The 21,091-nt window shown below is 48.9% G+C and overlaps 1 protein-coding gene across 3 annotated transcripts; it reads right to left on the bottom strand.

Annotated features, from left to right (window-relative positions):
* Window positions 1–678: 678 nt before the first annotated feature.
* On the bottom strand, window positions 679–20,242 carry LOC149342402 (organic cation transporter 1-like). 3 transcript variants are annotated; one of them, XM_089544682.1, is made up of 10 exons: window positions 19,679–20,242; window positions 18,340–18,759; window positions 16,691–16,794; window positions 10,718–10,872; window positions 8,382–8,550; window positions 7,111–7,240; window positions 6,656–6,765; window positions 5,130–5,344; window positions 2,881–3,062; window positions 679–968 (listed from the first exon to the last, which is right to left on the bottom strand). In XM_089544682.1, the coding sequence occupies exons 2-10, from the start codon at window positions 18,679–18,681 to the stop codon at window positions 696–698; spliced, it is 1,680 nt and encodes a 559-aa protein (XP_089400808.1). In that variant the 5' UTR covers window positions 18,682–18,759; window positions 19,679–20,242; the 3' UTR covers window positions 679–695. The 3 variants fall into 3 exon arrangements, with proteins under 3 accessions (XP_089400808.1, XP_089400809.1, XP_089400810.1); XM_089544683.1 differs by lacking the exon at window positions 19,679–20,242 and having other exon boundaries at window positions 18,340–19,210; XM_089544684.1 differs by lacking the exons at window positions 18,340–18,759; window positions 19,679–20,242 and adding an exon at window positions 17,301–17,515.
* Window positions 20,243–21,091: the final 849 nt, after the last annotated feature.

The following is a 21,091-nucleotide window of genomic DNA, read 5'->3' on the forward strand; positions in this document are numbered from 1 at the left end:
AGAACACACAAATCCAACTACAGAGAAAAAGAAGGCGTACAGGGCATGAAAAGAAGTAATATACAAAAAGTTAAAGCTAGAAAAGCAGAAAGTCCGACGGACAATTCACATACGGGGGCTGCGGCGATGACTCTGGTTCGGGTGGTTGTGGATGCGACGATGGCTCGACGGCGGCGGGCCTTGTGCGATGGAACGCGTGCCTCGGCGCGGTAACTCGGCCCTCCACGCCCGGAAACACACCACCCAACCTCTTCAGCTGCCTATTTCCTCCCGACTGTGCCAACCGCCCTCTGCAACCTGGACGGGCCGGCAGATAGCATACTTCTTCCCTTTCCCTCATCATCGGGGCGCTTTTGTCAACGCGGTGACGACGGGGCAGAGGGGACGCAAAAGGTCTTCCGTGACAGGCGTCGCCGAGTCGGCTATGCCTGCATTCTCTACTTTTTAAAAAAAAAAACAGCGCACCCGTACCACCGCTCTAGAACATAGCACTCCTGGAATTCCAGTGTCGGCTTCGTTCGCCGATAGCCGAGCCCCGAGAGAATTCCTGACGAGACACATTCCATTGGTCTGTGACAAACGGACTAGCACATACACGCAACCTAACTCGACTTATCTCTCAAACACTCTTTCAGCAAGCACTCCGGAAGTCCAAGGGATGCATCCAGGGGCGCACTGTTCACCTTATCCTCTATTCACGCCTCGCTCTCCACAGTTTCGCTGCTCGTGTGACAACTTTTGGGGGTCCGGCAGTGGCCAGTGCGATAACTGCCTCGTCTCGTGAGGAGGAGGCCCTTGGCGGAGACTGGGCAGAAGCAGAGTCCCCGGTCTCTCGCCAGCCCCTCGCCGTCTTCAAGGGACTGCGGCAGTGCCAGATGCACCGTGTCCGGAAGGAAGAAGGCGAACACCGATGCCGCCAGCGCCGTGGCGCCCATCACCGTCACCGGCAGGTATCGGTCATGTTCGGCCTGCGTTGAAGGATGAACACAGGACGGGGTGAGGACGAACGCACGCGAAGAATCTTGTAGCAATGGTTGGGGCAGTGTGTGTGTGTGCGCGCGCGTGTGTGTGTGTGTGTGTGTGTGTGTGTGTGTGTGTGTGTGGGGGTGTGTGTGTGTGTGTGTGTGTGTGTGTGTGTGTGTGTGTGTGTGTGTGTGTGTGTGTGTGTGTGTGTGTGTGTGTGTGTAATCGGTGGCATTTCCGCTGCATTAAGTACTTCAGTGATGGTACTCTTAAAGTCATTGCTGAAGGCCCCATAGCACTCGTACAACAACGCTACCCGCTGTGTTTGGGTGTTTTGTGATGCAGGATTCTTGTCATCTCTTATCGTAACGTTGACATCGTACTTTTGGTATGCGGTAATGAATGAAGGCAAATCTGTGGCGCAAGTTTTGTGAGGGAAGCCTGGTAGTGAGGGCTTCAAGCACTTCACGATTGTCCAATTTCGGAAGAAAAAAGAAAGGTCTTCATACTTTGTTCGTTGTCTTAGAAAAGTGCCCGCGGAAGTATGTCCCATCTTTCACTCTGAATGAATACCTTTACCTTTGCACTTACTGTCATGCCGGAGAGGCAAGAATGTAAGAGCTAGTTCTGGTCACCCTTCTGGAAGCAGTGTTGTCCACCACGCAAGTTTGGCACTAGAGTCGGGTACAAAGCATGGTTACAGTGCCACGCGATTACAGGCTTCACACAGTGGTCATTGACATAGCTATCGCAGGCTCCAAGTAGGAAAATGACCTGCTTTGAAAATGAGCTGTACGTTTATCATCAGGAGCAAAATAATGGGTGCGCGAGCACAGGCCAGAATCAAGATTAAATCCAAGCTGAGGAGAACTGGCTTCCAAAATCGACTTTGGTGAAATGTATTCCCCTTTCTTGATAAAACTTGACAATTACGAACATACCTGGTGCGGAAATAAACGAATTCTTTATATTTCAAAGCACGAACTGCTGTCTGCATCTGCGTGCAGGTAACTGAGAACGCGCTGTGCTGAGCAGTACACGTTGTCGGGCAACGATCGAATGAGTAGAAGCGGAAGGTTTTTTCTATTATGACAACTGCCACAATATCGCAACACCCCTAGAGTTTTGTTATCATGAAGGCCACAACAAAAATTGTGGGGACACTCAAGCTCCGCCTTGAAAGGTAGATAACAGAACAGCGGTTCCTCTAGCTCACATAGACACGGACTCTGATTCCTCTTTCACAATCACAATCATTATTTAAAAGACCACATAAAATGCATAACAACCCGCTTTAGCCAGGCTGTACGAATGTGCCTGCGTGGCGTGGCGGTAACGTGTCTGACTCGCAACCCAAGGGTCAGGGGTTTCTGATGCGCCGCTGGTGTGGCTGGCGCCATCTGTGGGTGTGCATTGAAACAGCCACATTTTCTACCTGTCCGGAATTTTCCGTCACGCCGACGGCAACGCCGACACTCGCTTTTCTGCGACGCAGGGCCTTTACGCTTTCGCTTAATACTACAAAATCGGAGGCTCGGGACTGTACGCACCTATACCGATTGACTATGGAGTAACGTTGCAGTGGAAATGACATTCAAAAAGTAGCAAGGAACCTGTTGCAGAACAAAAAAAATGCATTCAACATCCCGCTTCGTTCAAGCGGAAAAGCAAACTTACGCCTCTATATTCGAAAGAGAAATTAAAATATCGGAGGACACAAATATTAAACTCTCGAGATGACTGGCAAGAAGTATCTGACGTGTATTCAAATTTTTCGCAGGTACGCGCTCCCCTAAACAAAATCAATTAGGGTATATCTATTTCGCTCCCATATTTAACACTAGTTCAATAATTGATTTCCATTATGAGGACTCCCAATGCATCAAGCTTAAGGCTTCAGTGCAAAGCTGCACTCACCAACGCTGCCACGTGCATGCCAGCGAGACCACCGAGCTCTCCGATGAGGCGCTGAAGCTGCACAGCTCGACCACGAATTACGGTGGGGAAGACCTCGGAGGCCAGTTGATAGGTGATCATATAGCAGCCAGAAAACGCCGATAGACACAGAGCCGCCATTGTCAGAGTCCACGTTTCCGAAGCTGAGAGGGAGAGAAGAGAAAGAGAAAAAATTGCAGTCATTGTAGACAGCGGTGGACTCAGCCTGGGTGCATGTGTTGGACCGCATGGCTGGTTGTTATTTTTATTTTACTGAACATGAACGCATGCGAAAGACACGGTGTAGTCGTTGCCGAATGTATGAGTGACAGCATAATTGAAAGAAAAGAGTTCTACATCAAAAAGGATTATTATTAGCGCGAAAAACGGCAGCAGATCTCGGGATTCTTTTTTTGTTGTTTGTTTGCATGCGACAACAAGTGCTGATTTTTTTGGCGGCGCTGTATACAGACGTGGTCAAGGAGGTTTGAGGAGACTTTTAGGAAACACGAGGTTCCTTTTCGTGAGGTTCCTTTTAGGCATGCATGCATTGTCACGTCATCTCATTTTCACGAGATACCGTGCAGCAATAAAGGAAGCCGAGCCAGCCCTTGACAAAATTTTGTCGCCCTAAGGTCGCACTTACCATCCCGGCAGCCGCTGCAGACCCTGTTAAACTCAGCTACCGTATCTTCCCTTTCTACATAACTTCCACCACCGCTTCCTCCACTGCGACGTTGTCGAGATACTTTCGCTCCGCACATGGATCGATGTCATTCAGTCGATATAAAATCAACTGCAGCTCATTACTAGGGTATTTCGGTTTTGAATGATATCATTGGTGTCTGTTCCTGACCACAACTCTCAAAAGCAAAATGTGCAGAAAAATTTTAGGGTTCTGTTTTTTCGAGCGGTTCAGACAAAGCAGGTATCATCAATTGAAATACATCAGTTGAAATACTGAGCCCATGGTGTACACAAAGTTTCGAGTCTATCGCATGGGTGTCGAAATAATTTGGAAGGGTCGTATCGCCGTTGCCGTGTCACGGTAATGCCGAGTTGTATGGTGAGGAGTCGCAATGCTAGTGGTGACAACTAGTATACATGCATTGAAAGTATGTCAGACTTTTATTTCTGAGATTTCGGACCGGTTTGGCCGGATAGTAAGAAAAAACAAAGCTGCAGAATCTATTTCATGGTTAGACAATCGCACCAGGTGTATATCTGTGTAGATAGGGAAGCAACGGGTATATTGTACGAAGTTGGAACAGCTGGAGTGATTTCTTGGTCGAGTTGGAGGCCACTTCCAGTTGAGAAAGGCCTACTAAGGCATGGAGCACCGCTGGAGGGTACTCCACAACAGGCCTTTTGCTGGATTTAACAGGGCCCTGAGGCTTTTAAAACAAAACCGGTACACCTTATTCAGCACAAGCATATTCAGAAGCAAGTATATACCATATAGATGAGCCAAACGAAAACCTTTAAAGCTTGGTTAAAAATTAGTTAGTTTATGAGGTTTAACGTCCCAAAGCGACTCAGGCTGTGAGGGACGCCGTAGTGAAGAGGTCCGGAAATTTCGACCACCTGGGGTTCTTTGACGTGCACTGACATCGCACAGTACATGGGCCTCTAGAATTTCGCCTTCATAGAAATTCTAGAGGCCCATTTACTGTGTGATGTCAGTGTGCGATGTCTGTGCGATTTCAGAGATGTCCGGATAGTTCAGAAGCGGAGGGACATCGGTGAGGGACGCATTGCGACCAGGCCATGCACAACGAGAGGTGGCACCAAACAAATCCCTACCATGGAGGAGAGCGTGAAAGAGCAACGACGTATTGAAGTGAACGAAATAGCCGTTATTTTTGGCATGAGTCAAGGATGAGCGCACCGTATTGTTCATGACGTATGACGCTTTATAGTTCCACTTTCGGAAAGATACGACTAAGAAGCCGAAAGGTGGTAGCCAACATCGACACATCCGCAGTAACCGAGCCGATTCTTTGAAAGTTAAGCGCCTCGGCACAAATGCTGCACCGCAGTGAAGTACTGACACCCTCTTCTACGTGCATTCTCCTCTATGGCAAACCTATCCTCGCCTTGAATTAGCAGCGACGCAAGAATTATTGAAATAGAATGTTTTTTTTTTTCTGCCGTACGAATATGTGGACACAGTTGAGATAATGTTGTCAATTAAACTAGTGGGTATAAGAGAGTATAACAACTGTCCTTACTAGTTCTCGCGAGGCCCATGGCGATGCAGCTGACGCCTCCGGCAAGCAGGAAAGACACGTTCGGCCAGCGACGACCGAGCACATCGAGGAAGATGATGCAGAATATGTTGACTGGCAGCTCCAAGGCCATGGCGATCGAGTAAGTGGTGTAAATGTTGAGGCCCAACCGGCCAAGCTCAAGCGTGCAGCCGTTGTAGCAAAGGCTGACGAAGAACCTGAAACGCACAGCTATAGTAAGATGACGCGCTGCGACTCGTACCGGGTGGGGCGTCATGATCAAGAGACTGTCTGCATTAGTATGGACTAGAGGTTAGTGTGGGAAGAGGTGTGCAGGACAGAGCACCGACTAAAAGGGCCCAGAACTGCGCTGGTATTTACGTTCATAAACTCTTATTATACTTTCGTCTATGGGCAGTCTATAGACTATGAATAGAAAGGAAATATCTATAGGAAGGCAACAGAGTCTATAAGAAGTCTAATGAAAATTTATGGACTATTTCTATTAGTGTCACAACACCGAAACAGCTGTACAACGGCTGTCATTTGACGCGCGCCGTTGCTGTGCAACATGTGGAACTTGCTACACCAGCAACTGATACTGCTGTGAGAATGAAGAAGCTGTCTATTCATGGAAAAAAAAAAGCTTTTTTGGCTACGAGCCGCCTGTGACGCCACACAACGTAGAAAAGTAGGCACTATTGTTGGAGGCTTAGTATTACAAAAAAAATGCAGGCAGTGGGGGTTATGACGTCACTTTTGCAGCTTCGGGGGGCCTTCAACTGCGGCGGTACGATATAAAACCACGCAAAGAATATGTCTATCACCTTTCTCTGAGAGAAAGTTCACTGCATTCATTAGTTTTGCCATCTCAACTCTCGTTAGCGTGAAGAACAGCAGCTGCAAAAGTTAAGCTCATAGTCCCTTTAATGAACTGTTCGGCACGGCATTGGAAGGCAACAGTCTCGGCAGCGCACAACCTAGAGAGGGCGCACAGGGAAAGTGTGCTTTAGTGGGCTTAAGCAACCAATGCTTGAATTCAGCGTTTAGCTGTAAAGCTCTTGTCTCGCTTCCCCGTCGAGCTTTCAGCCGTCTGTCGATCTCAGTCGCAGAGCGCATTTTTTTTTTGCCATTTTTTTTTTTTGCTGTTCGAAGGTCTAATCCACGTGTTAACCCTGCTTTCTGCTTCTATTCTAAATATATATATATATATATATATATATATATATATATATATATATATATATATATATATATATATATATATATATATATATCAGCTTGGCATAGCAGTGCTTTCGCCTAACTGAGCTGTCCACCAGTACAAGCCTTATAGTGTCTAGCACGATACTGAATATACCAAAATAGGAACTGTTTAGCACGTCCCGCTGCGCTGAGACAGCAGTCATCGGAAGTACGCTTCTGTTTCGTTCAGGGCTATGTAGCCAAAACTACCCCAGTTGGTCAGTAGGACACATCAGCTCTCATGGGATGTAGCAATCGGAAAGCTTTCTGCTCTATACTCGTACCATGTAGCGTAGATTAGCAACGTCGTCCTGCGGAGCCGGGGTAACTTCAGCATGGCTACGGTGCTCTCGCAGAAGCTCAGAACCTTCGGACTGGACTCCTTGTCTTTACCCTGCAAAAGTGAATGTTTTCATGTTGCGTGAGCAGGCCTTTTAACTTGTGCACCGTACCGGAGCTTCTTGCTTCAAGTCGAGTGAGAACGTCGAATGAAGTGAAGTTTTCGTTCTTCCGATTTTGTCCGACTAGCTGCTATATAATAACTCAGCGAGCACCAAACACATTTTGGTAGCGTTTTGTAACAAACCCCTCATAAGCAACGAAAAGTTTATGTGCTGTGGAATCGTCAAAAGCTCCTTCGGTTGGAACGTTTATTTCCACTTGCTATAGATGTAGTACGAATTGCAAAGTCTTCATTGATTTCCTGCCATGCTCAGGAGTATATAAATAGCACACTCACAAGCAGGAGTTCCAGGATTGCTTCTCTCGTGACGTGTCTGTCGTTCCTCGAAGCTAGACGTTGTAGGTGGTGAACCGCCTCGGAAGTGCGGCCGACCGAAAGGAGCCAGCTTGAGGACTCGGGGAACCATCTGCGATCAATATCCGCATGTAATCAAGCCTTGTATTCCATTCAACTTGGTCCTTGTGCTTTCGTCAAGCATTTTCGCAGCTGGGCTGCCACTGTTTAGGCTATAAGGTAAGCTGGAAATTCGTCTTTCTAGCAAGCATGGTTAAACGAACAAGATAATAGTCACTGCCTATTTCAAGGCAATGGGATCGGATGAGGTTGTCCTTTAGTAGCCCTTACAGGCCTGGATCTATCGCCACGCCGAGCCCATTATTTCTTTAACTTGTTCAGTGACTGTTGCAGCCAGTGGGCTGAGATATTGGGAGCTAAAAGTGGGCGTGGGAATGCGGTGTTCAAGTCATCATCATCGGCAGCAGCCTAGTATCCATTGCAGGACAAAGGCCTCTCCCAAATCCCTCCCACTAACCCTGTCTTGTGTAAGTTGTGGCCACCAGCTGCAGTGTTCAGGTATGGAAAGCAAAATGCGCCGAAGGCCCATTCTCTTCTTTTCTCTTTCACTTCGCATTACATTAGACAACGGACGTCTTTGAGCCTCAAGAGTAACGCCAGGGGGGGGGGGGGGGGGGGGGGGGGGACTTCCTATATCTCCAGTATACAAGCGCCAAACCGTTCTTCAGTTACGTTCCCAGCGGTTGGCGTATGAACCATTTAGGCGCGACGGCTGTTTGGGGCGACAAAAAAAAAACGCGCCCAGAAGCTGAGGACTGGTGATTGGCTTCCGGAGGCCGCATGCAATATGCGCGGCACGCGTGCTGGGCAGCTCGCTTTATTTGCGCTTTTTTTTTTGCCCAGCTTGCCGTTGCTGCTGTCACGCTAAAGGTTAACGGTATGTATTTAACGCAGCGCTAAGAAATTCCACAAAGAAAAGACTACATAGTTTAAAGTTATTTTTCTTTATTGAACTCTTGCACGTGAACTGAATTTTGGTTCTTAAAAAACGCGCTATTCACTATAAAGACCTTTGCGACATCATGGGTAATGTAAAGAAGAAGCATGACATACCATAGATATAGATACGGGGTTACAATTCATGTTTAAAAATTTGCAGCAGCTTTCCTTGCCGACCTGTGATAATGCATGCGATAGAAATGCCCAAAAGAAACATCAGTTTATGCGTTCTAAGGTACCCGCAAAGTACTCACGCTAGGCAGATCAGCAGTAAAGCGTCGGCAGCCACGGCCGCGTACAGCAAGGATCGCCAGCTCTGCGTCAGGTAGCCGTACCAGGGCGCCACGCTGTTCAGCAGTCCCCACGTGGCGACCCACACGAAGGCCACCAGTGTTCTTCTGTGAGACACCGTGTACTCGATCGCTGCATTGCGCACATGCCGCCGTGTAAACGCTCAGAAGAATGGCATTGCCAGTTGGACCTAATTTGAAACAGACTGCTTCCAGTGCACGACCGTGGCAGAGGAAGCTAGGTCACAAGAAAGTTAACATTGTATCTCGTCACTGTCAGAAGACAACTGCAGTGTGAGTTACAACGTGTGTATAGTAGGCCCGCAGAGGTTTCCCTTTAATAGCAAATTAATGCGGCCTCACACAGAGCAGCCTAATTGGGATAGTACTAGGTACTCTTCGTTCGTTGCTTCGGCAGCTAAAGGCATAAATTTTGAGTAACACTGAGCTCGCAGTGGATTCAGAACTGAGTTCCAACCGCATACCATGCGTTGCAGCTCATATTGAGTGTCCTATATGCTTAACATCATGCTGTTGCACACCTCCGAGAAGGATGGGCAAAGGGATGCAGTAAAACTGTTCCACCAACTCGGCCTTGCTTCTCAGCGTGCCCTTCGTTAGACAGCCTGAAATGTCGGAACCGCGGACCCCCAGCATGCACACATCCTGTTTCACCTAATCGCAGCCTTCTATGTATGGTGGTATGACCTCGTGCCCAAGTGGTGGCGGTAGTGGGGGCGCGGTTTAACGTCCCAAAGCGACTAAGTCTATGAGGGACGCCGTATTGAAGGAATCCGCAAATTTCGACCACCTGGGGTTCTTTAGCGTGCACTGACATCGCACATCACACGAGCCTCTAGCATTTCGCCTCCATCGAAATGTGACCGCCCCGGCCGGGATCGAACCCGCGTCTTTCGGGTCAGCAGCCGAGCACCATAACCACTAAGCCACCGCGGCGGTTGGATAAAGAGTTGTCTCCCATATATTTCCAAATAACCCTGTCCTCTTCCGGCCGCGGCCCCCTTATCTCCCTTATCTCTGCAAACTTCTTAATATCATCTGCCGCCTAACTTTCTGCCGCTTCTTGCTACGCTTGCCCCCACATCCACCAGCACACAATAAAAATCTATATTCCCATCTAATGTAGCTTCTGAAGTAGATCTAAAGTAAAGTGGTTTTTAAAGTGTCATTAAAGCAGTCATGCGACAGTGAGAACGTTTCTAGCTCGTTTTCTGCGGTAGCCGCATGACAGTTCTAGAGACTTGCTTACCAGCACTGTTAAATGCGAATAGCTCTGTCATTCACCCGTTGCATAAGTCTCCGACGTCGAAGTTATCGACTTCAAATTCTTGCCAAAGCGCGCGTCCACCGTCCGCCACTCCGCATTCACGCCAGCCATTTTTTACAGGCCAGACAGCGATTCCTTCCTTGTGTCTCGTTTTAGACCTTTTACACCATCCAGCTACGAAAGACTACTCACACGAAGTAACCGCTATTGACAAACAAACGAAAGTTCATCGTGAAATGTTGAAACAAGCACGATTCTACATAGGTTGTGCCCAGAAGCAGTCCTCCGTAGCACCGTCATATCAGATAAACTGAGGCACCCCCTATAGGTCGTGAAAATCGCCGATAAGGTTAAGGACATCCGCGAAAGTGGCGGCACGCCCCATGATTAATAAGAGCATCCCTAATCGAGGCTGTACCGGGCACGCCGGCCAGCTATGGTGTCATGACGGCTGGACATCGGAATCCACATGGAAATGTCTTTTTCGGTGAGGAAGCCTCGACAGTGTTAGAAAAAGAATTCGACGATTCGATAAGGAAAACATGAAGGGCAGAAATAATGCTTAATTGTTTTTCTTTCACTGCATTTTTGTTGTATCAATCAAAAACAATTATGCTAGCTTACAAACTAATCTTGCATTTAAGGCTCCAGACATACTTTTTGGGTATATCTGGCTGAACATATACGAAAGAGGGTGCAAATACAGTTTCATACTGTCACTCGTGGTGTTTACAGCTCTATGACAAATGTTTTCCGCTTACTGTGCATTCGCGACTGCTGAATTGATTATATTGTAAGCTGCACAAATGTTAATATGCTAAAAATTAGCAACGTCTAAAATACCGTTCGGTACACTTTACACGGCTACGGTGCACTCTAGGGATTGCCGCGCGTTCTTCTTGGTGTTGAAAACCATCCAGACTTTTCCACTAAGCTTGAAGAGTGGCGTCACTGCACGTGCTTGAGCATCAAGTGCATCGAGTAGGAGTACTTCGCCGTTCACATTACTTACCAAGCACAAAAACTACGCTGTTTACGGTCAAGGCACCAATCCCAGTGAAAAACCGAAGGATAGAGAATCCAATGAGGTCACTGAAGAAAGTAGCGGCTAGGTTGGCACTCGATGCGATGACAGTGAGTATCATGATTGTCTTCTTTCGTCCAATTCTGAAATGAAACAGGGAAACGGGTATTTAGGGACTCACTTTTCAAAACGTTGTACGGCAAAACGTGCACACGTCAGGGCCGGAAATCTCGTTTTTACTCTCATAGTTATCACGGGCTGTACCATGGTGTCTGCTGATGTGCAAAGTCAAGCCCAGATTTTCCTTATACGGGACTTCAAGTTTCGGGCTCTAATGGAACAGAGCGATTCTGTAGTTTGTAGAAGAAGTGTTTTCCTGAAAGGCTAAATAATACCTCTGGGAGCAACCCCAGACGGATACACAAAGAAAATCGCAGACATGGTACAACTCCATGAGTGTGGTTTTGTAATCTAGCTGACAACGTAATTATTGCAAATAGAAGTTTGTCACCAAGGATAAAGCTTAATTTATTTCCTCGCTTCATGTCATTGCGGCAACCTGTTTATTGGTGGTGCATGAACTGCACCAAGGCAACTGAATGTCCATATAGCTGTGAAATTTTCCGTTATAGCAACACCCCAAATTAAGGGTGTGCGGATATTGAATTTATCGAATCCAGTACGAATCCAATAAGAATGAAATACGAAAATGGAGAAGAAATGCCTTCAGTTATCGAGCCAAATGTCGAGTACCTGTTCAGATCGAAAACAAATTTCAGTAAAAGATAATTGCCGAATGTTGTACATATATTTTAGTTATTAGTATACTGCCCTTGTAGCCAATATCAACAAAACAGAAATGACTCTGCGTCGCACAGAAAAAAACATGTGCATTTAAATATATAACGCTTGATTATAGATGTAGTAATGCGGTCATGCAAACTGAGTGACGAAGTGAAATTCATGAATTGACACATGAGCTAAAAAGAGCGTGACTGGTAGTAAAACCACCTCATTAATTCCGCTCTAAGGTACAGAAAGAAACGCCCTCACGATTCGAATGTCGAGTTCTAAAATCTAAAATCCGGCCCCATCTCCCCCCCGTACCCAAGAGATAAAAAAAAATCTACCGAAAATGAGGCGAAGCCTCATGGGGAGGCTCTATTGCATGAACAGTGAAAAACGTAGTTTCGGCGACTATGCGGCGTAAGCGAGGCGAACGCAGATTAGTGTCGAAATGGCGAGGCTGCTTTTGTAATCGAAAAGAAATGACCTTCGGTGCGCCATTCAGCGTCCGAAAGCGGCACGCGGCAGGGTGCGGACTGCTAAAGAACGCACGGCCGCTAACTGAGGGTGCCACGGGTTGATGACGAGGCCCAGAAACTGAAACTCCATGACCAGGCTATTCCTTCGATCGTCGTCCCGACTACCATTAAGGGCACAAGGAACACTTGGGTTGCAATGCAACATACAATAGGCGGGATTTTTACGCGACAGAGTCAGGACCCTGTTCTGCAGAAAGGCCGACGTCGGCGTTCCTGTTTTTACGGAAAAATCCGCACTAGAAGAAAAAGTGGCCGTCACGGACATTGCTGCGCTCGGAGGACCCGGCCGTGCAGACCATCGCCACCGGCCGGGCTGCCAGTGTTATGGACCTTAGGAACATAAACACTTGAGTGCAGTGGGGTCGTGCGGGGACCCTGGGGCGTGCCCCGGATTCCTGTTATCATAAAGTTTTTATGCGAAGCAAACTAGCCGCACAACCGAGCTCTTCCTTGCTGCGCCGCGCGCGGCCGCGTAGCTACCACCTGACCCACATCGGCGCACCACGTGATATGACGTCAAAACAGCTGTGAAAGCTGGGGCTCAACCAATACCTCCTAGAAAGACTGCTCAACTCGTGCGCTCGCTTGCGGACGCGCAGCCTCCACCGGCGGCCTAACTCCCGCTCCTTCCGCTAGGGGCGCTGACGTCACAACAGCTGTGAAAGCTGGGGCTCAACTCGTGCGCTCGCTTGGGGACGCGCAGCCTCCGCCGGCGGTATGCTTCGCGTCCTAGGCTTAACCATAAGCTAAGCCAAGCCATTTTTCTCTCTCTCTGGCCGTCACAAGAGGCTCCCATAGAGGATGCCAGCCACACCAGCGACGCCTCGGATCTCCAGCAATCGAAGCATTCGTGAGCAAGACACCAAGCACACGGGCCGTCGGCCGCCGTCTTCCTCGTCACCGTCATATAAACACGCAGCAGACGACGACTCACGCCACTAGCGTCGCCTCTCAAGCTGCTATGCAGCGGAACCATCGCCGTTGCGAGTCAGACATACTACAGCAACGCCACGTAGGCACGTTCGTACGTCTTGGTTAAGGCGAAGCATTATATGTATGTCGAGTAATCTTTCGCGAACTGATCATGATTGTGAAAGAGGAAGCAGTGTCTGTGGCTGCGCGGGCAAGAGCAACCGCTGTCGTCTCATACCCTTAAAGACAGAGCTTACGTGTTCCCCCAATTTTATTGGGTAAGCAATACTACGCCAGGTTTCAGCCTTTAGCGTAGGGGCGGCGCGAGGCACGGTTGACCTTTAGAGCGACCGCAGATGGGCCCCCATTTCAAGCCGTCGGATTAGGGCGGCACGAGGCACTACAGCTGCAGCCGCGCCGCTGTCGAGTGGAGGCACTGCCGTAGCCGTGCTCTCGCCAGCTGTGGAGTGTGGAGAGGAGCTGGAGAAAGGGGGGGGGGGGGTGTATAAAATCCGTTCGCTCCCCGCTCCCTTGCAGAATCTATTCTCTTAACGAGATTTAACGAGATTTAAAGAGTATCTGTTCTCGCTTCGGCGAGCGCGGCTTCGGCCGCTTCTTTTTGAGCAGCGTCCGCTCCGGCGGACGCAGTTGTTGCTGCGACGCGCGTCTTTTCTTTCCTTTTTCTCTTTCCTCTGATCTTTTAACTCTCCTCTATCTGCACGTGGCAGCGGTGGTGGCTTGGCTCGAGCCAGTAGCAGGCCCGTGCAATTTCCTCTTCATTCTTCTCTCAGTCACAACAACAACAACAACCGCTCCCTTGCTCCGATGGGAGGGGTATCTGTTCTCGCTTCGGCGAGCGCGGCTTCGGCCGCTTCTTTTTGAGCAGCGTCCGTTCCGGCGGACGCAGTTGTTGCTGCGACGCGCGTCTTTTCTTTCCTTTTTCTCTTTCCTCTGATCTTTTAGCTCTCCTCTATCTGCACGTGGCAGCGGTGGTGGCTTGGCTCGAGCCAGTAGCAGGCCCGTGCAATTTCCTTTTCATCCTTCTCTCAGTCACAACAACAACACAACCCTTGCTCCGGCGGATGCTGTTGTTGCTGCGACGCGCGTCTTTTCTTTTCCTTTTTGTCTTTTCTCCTCTGATCTTTCAACTCTCCTCTATCTGCACGTGGCAGCGGTGGTGGCTCGGCTGGAGCCAGTTGGTAGGCCCCTGCCATTTCCTTTTCATCCTTCTCTCAGTCACAACAACAATCCCTTGCCGGCTCAGGAGGAGGTGGTGACGAAGCGCGGCTACGGCCGCCTGTTTTATGCGAAGCATACTACTTTAGCTACCACTCCAGCCCTTCACCGCGGTTATGCGCCTCCAAATCACGTGATACATGACGTCACACCACGTGACACGATGACGTCACGGCAGTGGAGAAACGGGGGCCCACCTCGCGCCGTCGCTGTGGTTGTGCGCCTCCAAATCACGCGATACATGACGTCACACCACGTGACACGATGACGTCACGACAGTGGAGAAACGGGGGCCCACCTCGCGCCGTCACTGTGGTTGTGCGCCTCCAAATTAAGCGACACGATGATGCTTCGCATTCTCCAGGCTTAACCAAGCCTCAGCCATTTTTTTTTCAGCCAGCGTCTGCTTTGGCGGACGTGGTTGTTGTTGCGGCGCGCGTCTTTTCTTTCCTTTTTCTCTTTCCTCTGAACTTTTAACTATCCTCTATCGGCACGTGGCAACGGTGGTGGCTTGGCTGGAGCCAGCTGGCAGGCCCGTGCACTTTCCTTTTCATTCTTCTCTCAGTCGCCACAACAACAACAACAACACGGCTCATTCGGGTGCTCGAGGTGGTGACGAAACGCAGTTGCGGCCGCTTATCTGTTTTTTTCAGCCAAAGTCCGCTCCGGCGGACGCGGTTGTTGCTGCGACGCGCGCCTTTTCTTTTTCTCTTTCCTCTCATCTTTTAACCCTCCTCTATCTGCACGTGGCAGCGGTGGTGTCTCGACTGGAGCCAGTTGGCAGACCCGTGCAATTTTCTTTTCATTCTTCTTTCAGTCGCAACATCAACACACAGCTCAGTCGGCTTATCTGTTTTATTGCGTAAGCAATATAACGACAGGTTTCAGCCCTTCGGGTCAGGGCGGCCCGAGGCACGTTTGGCCTTGAAAGGTGGCGCGAGGCGCGGCGCACTACAGCTGTAGCCGCGCCGCTGCCGAGTGGAGGCGCTGCCCTCGCCGCGCTCTCGCCAGCTGCGGAGTGTGGAGAGGAGGCTGGAGAACGGAAGGGGGGGAGGGGGCATAAAATGCGCTCTCTCGCTTTCCGGCTCCGTCGGAATGTATGTCCTCGCTTCGGCGAGCGCGGCTTCGGCCACTTATGTTTTTTCAGCAGCATCCGCTCCAGCGGACGCAGTTGTTGCTGCGACGCGCGTCTTTTCTTTCCTTTTTCTCTTTCCTCTGATCTTTTAACTCTCCTCTATCTGCACGTGGCAGCGATGGTGGCTCGGCTGGAGCCAGTTGGCAGGCCCGTGCAATTTCCTTTTCATCCTTCTCTCAGTCGCAACAACCGGCTCAGTCGTTACGCCGCCTGTTAAATAGAAAGAGAGGCTACGTCGGCTTGACGAAGCCAGGAAACGACAACGGACTTTGGAGACAGATGAAGAACGCGAACAGCGCCTTGCTAAGCGGCGCGCTCAAGACGCTGCTAGACGGGCTTACGCAACCTACCATGTTTAACCAAAGCTAAACACTCTAATCGGACCCGCTTCGCGAGCCCCCTCGCAAAATTCCGCAAGGGGGCTTTCCAAAATGGCGGAGGTCACGCTAAAAGAGCTATGAAGGCGTCAGGACGAGTGCCGTGGATGGGCGTAAGTAACAGATTATGGAAGAATTAAACATAAAGCAGCCCACTTTCTCGCTGTGATTGCTCGAAGGGGATGGTCGGCCATATTGCTTCCACCAAGTGTAATATGTGCGAAAAATAAAATTGTAAATTGGTTTTTGAGGAAAGGAAATGGCGCAGTAACTGTCTCACATATATCGGCGGACACCTGAACCGCGCCGTAAGGGAAGGGAGGAAGGTGGGAGTGAAAGAAGAAAGAGAGAAAGAGGTGCCGTAGTGGAGGTCTCCGGAATAATTTCGACCACCTGGGGATCTTTAACGTGCACTGACATCGCACAGCACACGGGCGCCTCTTGCGTTTCGCCTCCATCGAAACGCGGCCGCCGCGGTCGGGTTCGAACTATGTGCGAAAGCCTACGTGCTGAATTTGGTCGATAAGCCTTAGCAGTGTTCGAATGTGGTTGGTCCACATGGTAAACGGCGTTGAAGGAAGCGAATAGGACGACTTTGTAGGGCTTTCCTGACACTTTAAACTCGATCTTCGAATAGTTTGTCCAGGTATTCTGGTTTTGTCACCGTCGGATTAATGAAAGCCAGTGTGTCATTCGATCGCTGCCAAATATGCGGAATTTTTAGAATATTTGGGAATTCTCTAGTGTCAGTTTTTCGCATCGAATAAGAACCGAATAGTAAAACATAGTCGATTCATATTTCAAATTTTAAATATTCACAAGCCCCTTCCACAAATACATTGCGTTTGACGCACTTCCGATTAAAACTCCAGGGAAGTGGCAGGCTCCACGCCCATACTTGTTGACACAACCTTATTTTTGCCTCGCTAATGTACGGCGTTGGATGGCCAATCGCATGACGCCTAAAGTACATTACCTGTCAGACAAGACTCCGCAGATTAAGTACCCAGCCATGGAACCGAGCCAAAACGTCGAATGAACTGTATACAGCTTCCAGCTGTCGCCGCAAACCCATTCATTCTGCGCAGAGGGAAAAATAAAAATGCGAGAAGGGCCAAGATGATTACTACTATACAGAGCTAACACCGATGATCCAGCAGATTCTTCAATCCTAAATAACAGTGGCGCTACCTCCAAACACTAAAGGCCTAGAGTAATCGCATTAAAAGTTCTGTAATTAATTAAACAATTGAGTAATTATTTGAAAGTTCCGGAAACACGTATGTCAGCAAACTGTCGCTCACAGAAAAAGAGATCATGGACCTTAAACACGAGTAATCCCCAATTCACCCAGTTTTATGCCTAAGGCGGACGAGATAACCAAGGCGATATCATAAGCTTCCATGGTGATTTCCTTTTGTTGTTAAGAACAGTTACCGTATAAAAGCAGTGTCTTAGAATAAAAATTGGATTTCTTAGCTGCGTCCTGTCACCTTCATCTCTTTTTCCTCGTCTTCCTGCGCTATAAATCCGGCAAAAACATCATTAGGTAAAAAATATGGGTGAGGGAATGAACTCTTAATGACCTAAAGGGAAAAACAAGCTCCCACGTTGGAGCCCCAACGGCAGCGGCCGCCCTGTCCATCCTGTTGGCCAACCATTGCCTCTTTGTGACAGCAGAGGTTCACCGAAACCTTTCCTTAAACGGGGCTTGCAAATGATGAAGCCAACCTGTTCTTTTCGAGAGCGCTAGAAGTGCCGTTTTTCCCCGGTGACGTCAGGCCGCAATGAAAGGGAAAGACGCGGAGTTAGGCTAGCGAATAATGTCAGAACGAGGAGGCTAGACATAATAGCCTACGAGTGTATACAGACATTTCCAAAGGGTGGCTTTCATTTCCTGTGCGAAATAGACTGTTGCACACGACAGGGAAAGAAATCCTCTTCTCGCTGGCATTTCCCCGATCACATTAGCTACGGCCAGACTGAAGTGGAGGCAGTGACCGCACGACCTCCTTTCTCTCGAGTATGCAGCAGGTAAGATTGTGAGACTAAAAAATAAGGAGTGTATGTGTTATGAAAGCGCCGTAGGTTACTTTCTCTTTTGCAGCAGGCCCTGGTGAAATAAATGTGACCGGTGTGCGACGGGTGTCGACTGCCGTGCGTAGACATCCGCGCGAGGGGAGGGTGGTGATTACAACGCGTACGACTTTTTTATTACCATTGTAATTCATGATAGAAAACCAGCCTATAATTAAGACGATGGCCAATCATAGGCCAGTTGCAGAATCGAAGATACTATGTGACAGCGGCCGCATATAATGGTGTCCTAATAAAGCGGTGCCTAAGAGCTTCACAAGCAATGGACCACCGGTACACACTCGCACACCCGACGTTAATCTCACAAGAAATATCAACATAGAAGGCTATCTTAATTCTGTGATGTAAACTGCGAGCAAATTTTTGTCATATAGACAGGTGCGCAGAGGATCTTATACCAAACAAATGTTTCTTGCACTACTCATTCTTTCCCCAGTGTCAAAAGTGCGGACACCCTTTTTTGCGACTAGAGTTTACAAGTACTACAAGTGCCTGAGTTTTCATACTTATATCATCTCTCACACCCACCTCCATTGTTACGGTCGGGAAAAACTCGCTGGGGTCGTACTGCCATCCTGGAGGGCAGGCTTTCAGTCCTTCCTGGAAGGTTGTTCCATTGTGGTGGCCGTCTTCTCCGGAATGCACTGCAACGCCTTGACACCTTCCCTTCGGCAAGACGCTTATCTCCTCCGCTGAAGGAACACTGTCGTTGTGGAAGCACCACTGGCTGAACGGCGTCACCATGATCAAGTAGTGGCCGAAAGCGTTGAGTGATGTGTGCAAGCCGCTCAATATCAACGCCAGCACCATGACTGTCTTCTGAAACCGGCCAAAGCCGCCAGTTTTGACAAGCACTTGCTCGAACTCCATGCCTCAGTTGTCGCAACACCTACACACCACAGCGCTGCAAGCTCCCCGAGCTGGGCCGGTCAGTACAGCCGCTTACTTCTGAAAAAAAGAAAGAAAGAAATGAACACTGCTTTCCTCTCTGTCAGCGCTAACAAGGCTTAAAGTCAGAGAGCAGTGAAAACAGCCTCAACAAACTTCCCTCCTGCCAAGGCTTGACGGCTTCGTGTGACGCGAAAATGTGCTATGTACGGAATCGGATAAATTAAACCTGAAAATAATTCTCCTGTGGAAATATGAAACCGGATACACATTCCTCCGTTTATTCCGTTGCTTTTTTTTTTATTAGAAAGAGGGCTGTTAGTAGCACAGCTGCAATACCGCGGCGATGGAGTCACACGAAACGGCGTCCGGTCTTAATGGATCGTTGGGAGACTTAATGCTTTCTTGACGACAGTACGAACGTTAAAGATACAGAGAGCACTGGCAAGACAGTCAAGAACCAGCGCATCAAACGAAGATATCTCTCTCTACTTTACAGCAAACGCGGCACTGCCGCGAAAAAAAAAACTGGTTTGCAGATACGTCAACGCTGTGCATCTAGCCCGTGTAATTATTTCGCAGCATATTGTGGTGAGCGAAACCAGCGAAAACGGACACGACGCACAACAATATACAGGCCGTCCTGTCTACATTTTCTGACTTATGGTCAGCTGTAAATCCAGCAACGTCCTGCCTGCATCTAGTCCATTTTCGCTGATTTTGCCCGTTAAACAAAATTCACTAACTCGCCTACCAAGCTATGCTTTTACAAAGCCTATATTGGGCCGTTCCTGCTGTTCCTGTTGCCCAGACCAGTTTCTGGCATGCGCGACAGATGTTATTCCCATAAATGTTTTTTTTTTCTAAGACTAGTGCTGCGTTAAAAGTGCTTGCTGTGACTCACCTATCGACTGTGCGTTGCCACTATCCCAGCGTTAGCATTCGATCAGCGCAAACACGAATCCAAGTTCTTACTAACCAGTGATGAAAGGAGCAGTGTTGACGCGTTCCGTCGTCCTCGAGCAGTCCGAATGAATCGCAGAGAAATAGAGAGAGGGGGCAACGTTAGAAGCCCGAGCTGCACGGGAGAAACGACCAGAAAGACGAGCTTCACTTCCTTCAGAGACTGATCATGCGCGTGGTGATTCCGGAGCGATTCAAGGACGCAGCGTCGCCGGAGAGCCTCGCTCGAATTTACTCACATTCCAGGGTCACTCGAAGAAAACACTCGTTTACCGCCGGCTGCTGTCAGGCGCGCATACAGTTATCACAATCAACGCTGGGCGATTCGAAGCTTGCTCTCGTTGCGTAAGCGAGATATATGAGTTTTCAAGTTTCCCAAACAACGTCCCGCGGCATGCTGTCGTCGCCACGCGTGTAGATGCGTGTCGACTACTATGAGCTACTATGGAATAAAACAGGGCACGCTCTGACGAAGTTCGTATAGTAGGTATAGCGCTCCGTAGGAGCAGGAAACGTATCAGCTGTGTGGAGTTTCAGGGCAACCGCGCGTTGTTTCCGTTGTGCAGCTGTTTCTGGAGCCGACGAGTAGTTCTGCCTGCCGCTGCCAAGGGTATTCCGCACGTTGGTGGCAGCTAAAAAATAGGCTCAGCTCCAGCAGCTTTTGACACGGCCGCAAGCCAAAATACCAGCCGTGGCGTTGTTCTAATTAAAATGAAGGCCGAAGCATAGCGGAACGGAATGAAAAGTAGCTCTTCGTTCCCTCCATTTCGTAAATATGTTCGCCCCTTGCTCTTTAACAAAGAAAAAGGCAAACGAATAGACAGACGAAGAGGGAGGCAAACAACAGGCAAACGGGAACGAAGGCACGCAAGCACGGAGGTACGCACGTAATGCAAATAAATACAAAGGCAAGGCAAGGCAGACTTTTCTCTGTCTCTTAACGTTACCTCTATTTACGTTTTTATGAAACGCTGCGCTGTGCTTAACCGAATTTCATATGAGCGATGAACAGCTGCTAAAAGTCCCTTACAGGGGTTTGCAGTTAGTAAATGTAAGAAAAGAAATATCTGGCGTCATGCGTATACCCTTTTGGTGGATTAGGCTTCCGACCTACCCTGGAGAAATAACTACATGATCTGCAAGTGTGCTATGGACCCGCCGAGGTGCGTGTCTGTGCACTTACCTGCCGAAGAAAGAGTGTCGGCCGAAGAACAGCAGCATGCGGCTACTTAATTCGGCCTAGAAAGTAAATAAAAACATTAACGCGCGAGGGAAATGGGTCGAGGTTATGTCATTTTAGTCCCCGACCCCTGAGCACGAAGGACGAAAGGAAGGGGTAATGGCTGTTTAGTTGTGGCAGTGCTGTGCTGTCACTATTTTGTTTTGCAACTGTGCTGACTTGTCGCTGTCCTATTTTCACACCGCACTG

Source organism: Amblyomma mixtum, chromosome 5 (genome assembly GCF_055824585.1).
Source record: "Amblyomma mixtum isolate Tamu chromosome 5, ASM5582458v1, whole genome shotgun sequence".
Classification (NCBI taxonomy): Eukaryota; Metazoa; Arthropoda; class Arachnida; order Ixodida; family Ixodidae; genus Amblyomma; species Amblyomma mixtum.